The sequence below is a fragment of the Tyto alba genome, unplaced genomic scaffold, assembly GCF_018691265.1.
Source record: "Tyto alba isolate M040663 unplaced genomic scaffold, T.alba_DEE_v4.0 Super-Scaffold_1, whole genome shotgun sequence".
Classification (NCBI taxonomy): Eukaryota; Metazoa; Chordata; class Aves; order Strigiformes; family Tytonidae; genus Tyto; species Tyto alba.
In genome coordinates, this window is record NW_024881261.1 from 18,355,047 (window position 1) to 18,364,752 (window position 9,706).

The 9,706-nt window shown below is 42.0% G+C and overlaps 1 protein-coding gene and 1 long non-coding RNA gene across 8 annotated transcripts in view; one reads left to right on the forward strand and one right to left on the reverse strand.

Moving 5' to 3' along the window:
- IDE (insulin degrading enzyme) overlaps nucleotides 1-5,754 on the reverse strand; it is a 71,476-nt gene extending 65,722 nt beyond the window's left edge. The window contains exon 1 of one of the 7 annotated variants that reach the window (XM_042802885.1): nucleotides 5,674-5,754. Coding sequence is in view for 3 of the 7 variants with exons in the window: in XM_042803917.1 (XP_042659851.1) it covers nucleotides 5,331-5,437 (107 nt within the window). In the remaining 4 variants the exon portion in view is untranslated. Of the gene's footprint in view, nucleotides 1-4,596; nucleotides 4,606-5,330; nucleotides 5,648-5,673 lie in introns of those variants that run through there. The other 6 variants (XM_042800982.1, XM_042803917.1, XM_042801955.1 and 3 more) reach the window with 6 other exon arrangements.
- A 99-nt stretch (nucleotides 5,755-5,853) lies between these two features.
- LOC116963351 lies at nucleotides 5,854-9,516 on the forward strand. Its single transcript, XR_004408106.2, has 2 exons — nucleotides 5,854-6,928; nucleotides 8,465-9,516. It is a non-coding gene; the product is annotated as an uncharacterized LOC116963351 (long non-coding RNA).
- The last annotated feature ends 190 nt before the right edge of the window (nucleotides 9,517-9,706 follow it).

Sequence of the window (9,706 nt, forward strand, 5' to 3'; positions counted from 1 at the left end):
AATATGAAGATCACAGTTATGTTCAATCTCACATTTTTGTACCTGCTCCAAGTTCTGTATTTTGTTTATATGCATTTCTTTTTAGTTTTGCTGGGGGTTTTTGCTGTTGTTTTTTGTTTTGTTTTGTTTTGTTTTTTATCTTCCAAACTTAATTGCCTACCATTCACAAGAGGGAAGTGAAACCTCTGTTGAACGAAAACCTCCCCCTGCTCCGTCTTGCAAGGGAACTACCATTGATAACTTCTTCTCTGTATTATTTACTAATCCATCTTGGTTTACAGTTCTTAGTAACTTACATGAAGATTTCTTCAGCTGCCAATGCCTGGAGTGAAAAAAGTGCTATGTGCTTCGGCAAGAGTCCCGGTACTGCAGCACTATCAGCCAGAGTTTTCTCACCTCTCATACAGGGATGATAGCACTGAACTGAGCACTCTGGAGGAGTCCACAAGCTACTTCAGCTGCAAGCTTGTGGCTTTGCAACAATAAAAACCTCCATTCTCCCACAGGTCTTCACCTCACCTCTTACACTCCTGCACCTACTTCTCCTCAGACAGCAGCAGAATTTGATGGCATTGTGACATCCTTGTATACGTAACAGTGATGTTACCAGCGAGTCAACCAACAACCTACCTCCTTTCTTATCAATTCACTTGTATGCTATAATTAAAATTTTTTTAGATTAAGCTGTAGGCAGTACAGGTTTTTTCCTCAAATCAGACAGATGTTTTTACTAAGATCTGCTACCAAGAACATAATTTTTAAAAATGGAGCAGAGAAACAGTAATTTCAAAAAGGAAAAAATAAATTTAAATCAGCTCTGGTGACCATTCCCATAAAGGATACTTCAGAAGACTATCCATAACTCTTTCAGTTTACAGCTTCATCAGTAGACAAACCTAGCAATACTTCTTTTACACATTTAGTGATTAAAACAGTACATATTATTCAACATCCATAAAGCATCAATCCTTCTGTGAATTTACTTGTCATAAAGCTGGAAAACGTATAAGATCTCAACACATTCCTGATGCTGATCTAAATAAATGTTATTGCATACACAGGCAGACAGACTGCATAAGTAGATAAACTGCTCAAAACGTTAACATGTTTTATCACTTTTAAACTCGTCAGGAATTTAGCATACTTCATACACAAAAGCTCCAACTACAAAGACCCACAATGATTTAATCAGTGCTACCAAATTATTAAGAACAACTAATCATGCTAAATCAGGCAAGTTTGAAGATGATGAATATTTATGAGGCTTTGTTATGTAGTTCATTTTGAAGAAATTCTGAAGTCTTGATACAATCAAAGCATTTTCAGAATCTCAGTCTGCAGCTTTTTGCCAAGTCTGTAACTGACTCAGAAAATTGTCTCCTAATACAGTAGCCAGAGCAGGTGCCTGCCTCGCTCTCATTCCCAAAAGAGTCCAACTTCTACAGCCTCTAGATCACAGCAGTAAAACTTGGTCTGCCACAGGTTTCACTGTCAACGTGAACTGAACACAACTGGTCTTACACACCAGTGTACAGGAATTACAATAGCATTAATGAGACAATACCACATGTGAACTTGGCAAAAACAAGGACCCTAGTAGCTTCACATGTAAGATCAGGCCCCAGCAGTAAAATGATGTCTGCTTTCAACAGCCCTGTGTTGGTCAACCAGGATGGGATATACAATCAAGACACCATAAAGCTAATTTACTGCTCTAAAACTATATTCCTGAACTTGATTATTTCACAGCTTCCAAAGCACTGGGCAAAAAAGTCAAACAAAAAAGCAGGATTTTATACAATCTGAATTCAGATATAGCAATAAAGAATAACAAGTTTTTAAAAATTTCTAAATCACTTAAGCTTACTTTTCCTATCTCTTCAAAAATTGCTCCAAACAATTAATCAAAAGACACCCTTCAGGGTAAACAAGTTTTATCCAGGTCCACCAGAAACAGAAAACAATCAAAACTTACCCTTCCCTAGCACTTATGTGCTTCAATTTTTTACAAGATTGAAGTTTTACAAGATTTTTACAAGATTTCAATCTTACAAGATTAGGCAAATTCCAAAAGGGTTTTGAAGACTTTCATTATTTGAAAGATAGGTTCTTTTTTAAATTTCAGTAAATTTATCTGGTTTTAATCTTTAGACAATACGATGGTATAGGATCTTCAGAATTATTTTACAAATCTGGAATAGTATTTTTGCTTGTATTGTTATTTTCATCAGTCTCAAATTGCATGCTAAGAACAAGACTCGATAAGACTAGTTTCCATGTTACACCATCAGCTGCTTGAAAGCGTATTTTAACATTTTCATCAGAAATGTACTCACTAATTCAATTAATTACTGTATATATTGAGTTACTTGCAAGCCAGTGGTTCTTATTCTCTTTTCCTCCCTCTATGACATTCTTCCTCCACCACACGACAGCTGCAGGGCTTGTTCCACAGTCACAGTGCAGCAGTGGTGTCGAGCACATGGCCCTGCACACACTCAGGGAACGTAAAACTGGATGCTACAGGAGACCTCTGTGCTTTATTCTAACTGTATTTTGATGTGTATTTCATACATTTTAGCTGCAAGTAGCACATCAGATTGCCCGAGACTCTTTGTAAAGCCAACTCACTTAACACTTTATGCTACCATCTGTCTCATACCCTCAAAAAGAAAAACTTGTGAGGTATGAATTAAAAAAAAAAAAAGAGAGACTAAAACTTTAGTTATACTGCATAACAACAAGAAATACACAGAAAGATGAGAAAACTGGCAAGATCTGATCTAACAACAAAAACAGAAGGAACTTTAGGATTCTGAATCATGAGAAGCACTGTAATCCCACATTAAAAGCAATTGCTTATCTAACACTAGACCTTTGACATAACCAACAGATCTATAGCAACAAGCAGTTTACAAGAGTCAGCAGTGTGTTTCAACAAAAGAAGTCCCAGCTGTTTACCTATTTTGTGTTTTAGTTTTTATGACTGATTTTGGTCAATTCAGTTCTAGTTCTACTCTTGACACTAAGTAAACTTTTAACTCTACAGCATTTTTTTTCATTTCAGTTGTTCAGGCAAGCTATAGTTCTAAAACTCATTCTAAAAATCACACTGCAGAAGGTCAGATCTAAACAGAAAGCTGTAGTGAAGCAACTTTCAAACAAACTCCAACAAAAATCACCTTATTACATATGTACAGTGCTATCTCATAAGCATGTTTTATCAACTTATGGACCTCATAAAAGCTGAGAATATAAAGATGCTCATTGACAGACCATGCATATACAAACACATAACTATACACAAAACTGATTAAATAATTTCCTCTATAGACATTTTTATTAGTTACTTTTTAATTCTTATCTTGTTAAAAGATCAATATATCAAAATTATGATAAAAGCATCTAATACAATAGAATTAACATATCAAAAATATCAGCCCAACATGTGATCTCTCAAATAGTCTGACAGTATTTTTAGTAAATGACTTCTACAATAACCTGCAATGACCCCTTGCTGGGGGACTAACACCTTCCAGTTCAGTGGAACACTGGAGGTAATGCAATTTTTGTCCCTTCCCTCTTCTTCTGGACCTAGCAGGGTAGGAAACTACTTCTGTATTCATGTGCAAAGTAAGTTATAACCTTGATACTTTTCATAAATTCCCAAAGGTCACATTTTATCTAAGGGATCAAGCCACAGCCTTAAACTGACTGAAGACAGAAACGGAGCAAAAAAGCATGCAAACACAAAAATATGAACCCTTCTAGGGACTTCCCAACTAGAATAAATAATTTCAATGCTGTAAATGAGATGAAAAGGAGGAGATAAGAAGTTCTAACTGAGAAATCATCTTGCCACTTGATAGGCTGATGAAGGTTGAATATTATATGAGAAGAAAAAGTTAAAGCTGAAAGAAAGGTGAAAGTATGAAAAAATTTCAGAAATGGAAACAGGAAACGCATAATTGAAAAAAAATATTCTTAATTTTCACATGTTCACCATCTTAAAACAAAAATCATCACATGAATGCACTATGTCTACTCTCATTTCATTATTATTTATGTAAATCCTAATTCACAATTAAAAATAAACATGATTACATCATGGTTGTAGGCAGTATGAAAACACAGCAGGCCTACTCTCATATATAAAGTTAAGTTGAAATACTTCATATATTCACATACTTGAAGAGAAACAATCTAGCAGGATACACTACAACCTGAGAGAAGCATTGGCTCCGAATTTACATTGTGGATTACCTTTACAATACTGAAGCATACATAGCAATTATGAACAATAACGGTACATCCAAATTTTGACACACGAGTATTGACAGCATGAGTCATAACTTTTTTTTTTCCCCAAAGCATGCTACTTTTGACGTCTCTTACTTTTGCAGTGCTAAATATAGGTTTTGCTATTAAGATAACAGACACAGTGTTAAAACGAAGAAAGAAAACAACTTATCCTCCTTCCCTTACCCAGTCCCCTTCCTGGAAAAACTTTGCCGAGTTGTTCCGCAGTTTAACTTGCCCCTGAGGTGAGTCGTGCCAAGACTCCCGCCCGCTCCTCCCTCCATCGAGGTTACTTACCGTCTCCACTGGAACTGCGACCGCACACTCACACAAAAACAAGACCCACACAACAGCAGTACTAGACAGCTCGTCACAAACCGAAGAGGCCGCTCCCACCAACTTTGGGTAACTGTGACAGCAGTTTCTTTTTAAAGAATTAAAACTTTTTTTTTTTAATTGTATTTATGGCTTAGGAAGACATGGCAAGTTAAACAACATAAAAATTAGGCGGTTTTTTGAGAGAAGAGGGGAAAACAACCAACAAAGCAAGCCCACCGGGCACCTAAAGGCGCGCCACAGCCGTCCGGCCGACGACCAAGCCAGCTTTAACAAGGGAGGTGCAGCCGGGGACACACGCCCGCCCGCCCCGCCGCACACCGGGCGCTGCCGGGCGGGCCCTGCCGGGGGCGGGCAGGGCAAGGCGCAGGCCTCCCCGGCACACCCGGGCCCGCCACCCCCAGCTCCCCCGCCACTTCCCGAAGAGGGCTTCGCCACCAGCCCCGCGTGTCCGCGGCGGCAGCCTGAGGTCCGCTGGCTCCCCACAGAGCCGGGGGTGAAGCCGCGCTGGGGGCAGGGCGAGCACTCCCCCTGGCCGCACAAGGTGCTGCCGCCCCGGCCGCGCCGCCACCTCTTACACAACAGAGCGGGGGACAGGAGCGGATATCCGACCTCACGGCCCCGCCACATGGTGCCGGGACCCGGGGGCCTGCCCCGGCCCACCCGCCCCGGCCCCCGCCGCACCCGCACCGTACCCGAGAAAGCTCCGCCGGCGGCACCGAGGGGAAAACCGGGAGGCCGGGGCGGCCCAGGGGCGCGCTAAGCCCAGCAGAGCCCACCTCAGCATAGAAAGCTGCCGCATATCCCAGCCCCGCCGCCAGCACCCGGCCTCTCCCCGCCGCTGCCGCCCGCCCCGGCCCGGCGCCGCTCGCCTCAGCACACGCCGCTCCTCAGTGCCGCGGCCGCCGGCGGCGCCATCTTCTCCGCCCGCCTCCCCTCGCCGCCTGGCCAATCCCTCCCCGGCGCCCTCGGGGTCCCGTCCGCCCTCCTCGCCCGGCGGGGCCGCCGCCACCGCGCCGGGCCTAGCGGAGCCCGTACCTGGGGGTGCGGGAGGCTGGCTCTACTGCCGGGAGGGCCGGGGCTGCGGCTGGGGAGGGGGCAGGGGGCCTCTGGGAGGAGGCGGAGGCGGCGGAGGGGGTGGGTGGCTGGGCGGGGAGCCGGGGCGACACTCGTCGCGGCGGGAGGGGGGGCCGAGGAGCTGCGCCCGGGGGAGGGTGACGGGGCTGCGGCAGGAAGGGCACCGGGGCGGCCCCGCCGCGGGGCTGGGTTGCGCCCGCGAAGGGACCGTGTTGCGGCCCGGCGCGGAGGGAGCGGCCCGCCCGCTTCCTGATGGCCGAGCTCCGCGTCCCTGCAGGCAAAAGCCGAGACAAAAGGTAATTAGACGCATCGTAATTTGAGTACAGTGGGTGCGGTGCCGTCCTGAACGGCAGAGATTTCAGATCTCCCAGTGCAGCGGGCGTCAAATCTTCCCTCCCCATGGGGAAAGAATTTCCCCCATGGGAGTTCTCCTTCGGGAGCCCGCTTCTCCCCGCCACTCGCCTGCCGCGGGGGGTCAGCAGCACCGCGGCCCCGCAGGACTCTCCTTGCGCTGGGTTTACAAGGCGTAAATGCTGGATAAAGTCGGACTTCTGTTATACCTCCATGTATTAAGTTTTGTGGGGAGATTTTTCTTTTTATTGCCACTGCTTGCATTTTATTTTAGGTGGTATCTTACGGATGGAAGTTCACCAAACCCCCCTCCAGTCGTAAAAAGGTAGAAAGATGTGACCTGACGAGTTAGCTGAGGCTATTTCTGCACCCAAATATGAGACTGAAGATGTATTGGAAGTAGCTTGAAACTAGTCGGCTTTGGTCAAATTAGCTGTTTTAAGTGGCAGCATGCTACTCCCTATGGTCAACAAAATCTGTCAGCAAATTTGAGTAGACGTTCAGCTGCTGGCTTCTACTGAGGTCTGTGCTGCTATAGAGGTGCTCTTACCTGAGCTACCCAGTTTAAAACATTCATGTCTACATCAAGTACACCCACACTTCTGGCCTCAGTTTAGACACAGAACTGTCTCTCAAGTTAACTAATCCTGGTAGAAGCAAGGCGGTTGGTAGTTTTCACCTAAATTAACTGGTTAGATTTAGAACTGTGTGGGAGCCTAATTTTAACACAATATGTTAACTCCTGTGAAAATGAAGGATATCTTTGTCCTCATGGGATTCTAGTTTGACGCAGTCTGATTTTTTTCCATTTCTCAGTGTATGTAAAAGTCAAGACCAGGCTGGAGGGAAAGCGACATGATAAATGGTGAGACCTTAAATCTTACTTCAGCCCCTTTGCCATTGTCAGGGCAGGAGAAGTTAATACCATTGTGTCTGGCAGAAAGCACACTGCCTGGTGAGCACCTCTTTGTGATCTATCTCCTCCCTTTTGGAAGCAACTGGAGGATTAAGAGGTTGTGAATTGGAGTCACTCTCTTAAATTGGATGTATAGTAGAAATGCTTCTGCCTTTATTGTTAACACAAATTGTGGGTGTGTTGTGTCAGTTGTCATGTAGGGGTGAAAGTTATGAAAGTACATGGTTTCAGGCAGTTTATTCCCTTTTCAGGTCCTGACAGTTTTCGAGCCTAATGTAGCCAAATGTTTATATTTAGCTAATGCTGGCCTGATGTATAGTTGCTCTGATAAATCCTGCCTTTCCGTATAGATCTTGCCTAGGATATACACGGGGTCAATCCTGGGAAACCAAAGCTGCACCAGCAAAATTGTGGTGGTCTGCTGATGGTTGCATCTAAAGCAAGCACTTCTGCTGCTGTAGCTGTGGTGATGAAAGATTACAGCTCCTTGTGTATCTAATGTAACTATGGCAGCAGAAGTATGCAATAGAGGTCACACCTACTGTACTTTACACCTGTTTTATCCCCTGTAAACTTATTTAGTGGCTATTCAATGGCACTGACGTTTATTCAGAGCAGACTGTGTTTTTATAATCTAACCCCTCTCTCTTTCAGTTTATACTAGCCAAAATTACACTCCTGCACTATTTTGGAAATCTTTTCCATGTTTTAAAGATATTTTCAATATGACACCATCAGCAAAAATAAAGAGGACTGTCAGTACAATTCCTTTCTCAGGGTAGTCCAGCAACTAAGATTTCTTCCCCATTAAACATTAATTGCTCATAGACAATTGATGCTTTCAATCCTGCCTTCTTCATCTGCCCCAGCGCAAAAGTAGGTGTTGTCCAAACAATCAAATGCACTTAAGTATGATTTAGAGTAAGTGTGGAAATTATTCAAAAATTTACATGAAGAAAGGGAGTAACAGTGTGGAGATTCCTCCTCAGGACATGTGATATTACAGTGCAGGGCAAGCAATCCTCAAAGTAGGCAGGGTTACAAATACTTTAGAGTAAAACCAGTATTTTATATTTCTCTTGAAACCTAAGAGGCAGCAAGTGTAAAACTGTAAGTACAGTCTTGATATGCTTCTAATGGATGCATATTTTTCCACTTAGCTAAAATTCTGGATTAAATTCAAATTGTAATTGTATATAAAAAGGCTTTGTAACAAACTGGCCTCAGACTGAAAAAAGCATATATTATGATTGTTATTTCCACTCCAAAATAAATAGTGACAACTCCATGACAAGGCATATATGAAAAAAGAATGCCTGTTGACTGCTTTTAATATAAAAATATGAAATTATTTACATTTTAAAATATTAAAGTCAAAGTATAATGAGAAGCCAAGGAGACGTTTCCTGATGACTTCAGTGTGTCCTGTAAAGTCTATATGTTTCCAATTTTCCCATTCATTGTTTCTTTTCTTTTTATGTAAAGGATGTCATCCAGCTGCATGCCTGAACTGAAAATAGGTAAGCGTATGGAAAATTATTTACTGTGAGCTAATGACACAAATGCATACACCCCTCTACATGTGGTGTTTCTTTTTTATTATGGTGACTATAACTATAAAAAGATGTAAAAGTGGTACTGTCTGTGTCAGACAGTGATCTGGCACACATAGAAAAAAGAGATCCTTTATTGTGTTTGTTTTCCCTGTTGAAACCAATTCTGGTTTTAAACATATATATGCACTGAGTCCTTATTTTTTAACAATAAGGTAGTTGCTGCATTGTATCTTTCGGTTTTAACAGTGAAGGAATTATCTTGTTACTTTGACTGAAGGTGAACCCTATCCTCAGCTGAGAATATACCAGTACGGTGTGTGTGTGTACGTTCTTACTGTTTTAACTTTCTGTGTGTGGACAACACAGAGTTTAGAATGTTACTGGCCAACTGGACAGGCTGTTCAAAAGCGAGAAATTGCTTTATGTTTATCTGAGGTGCAGGTTATTTCCCCTTTAATGTGAATATACAATTAATCAGCAAATTCTTCCTGTTTCACTGATAATATTAAACAATAATCAACTCTCCACATGTTCAATACAGGTTATACACTGTGTAGAGTGTTGGTATCAAAACAGGTGTTACTAAGCCTTGAGGAAGTCTCACCCAAACTTGTAATTTGTATTAATTATATCTCTCCATTGTTATAAGCTTACTTAATTCTTAGCTATCCATGTTTATTGTCAACAATTTATTAATTGTCAGGTCTCCATACCTGTAATTACCCAGATGATATGATATAAATCCTAGGAAAACACTGATTTTTTTTTTTTTTTTGGAGACATGCGTTGTCTATGAATATCACTATAGTACTGATGACTTCTTGTTGTCAAGCCTTAGTGAAAAATTGTCCTTTTTGATTGATAAATGGGAATTAGTAATCTCTACTGGTTGTTACACTGGCAGTTGTGTGTATTATTGCATAATTTATTTGTGTAATGCTTTTGTCTCTCTTTAAAAAAAAATAAAACAGATTTGTCACAGATGATGTACATGCGTTCTTAAAGGTCATTCTCCCACTGTTAAGGCTATCCGAAGTATTTTTGTTTCTTTTTTCTTGTGTTTATTGCTTGTGAAATGCTAGCTCCCTGTTACTCAGTTTGTATTTAAGTGTATGAGTATCTTTAGGCTTTACCAGCCTGTAAACACGCAGAGTTAGGTGTAGAATTCAGA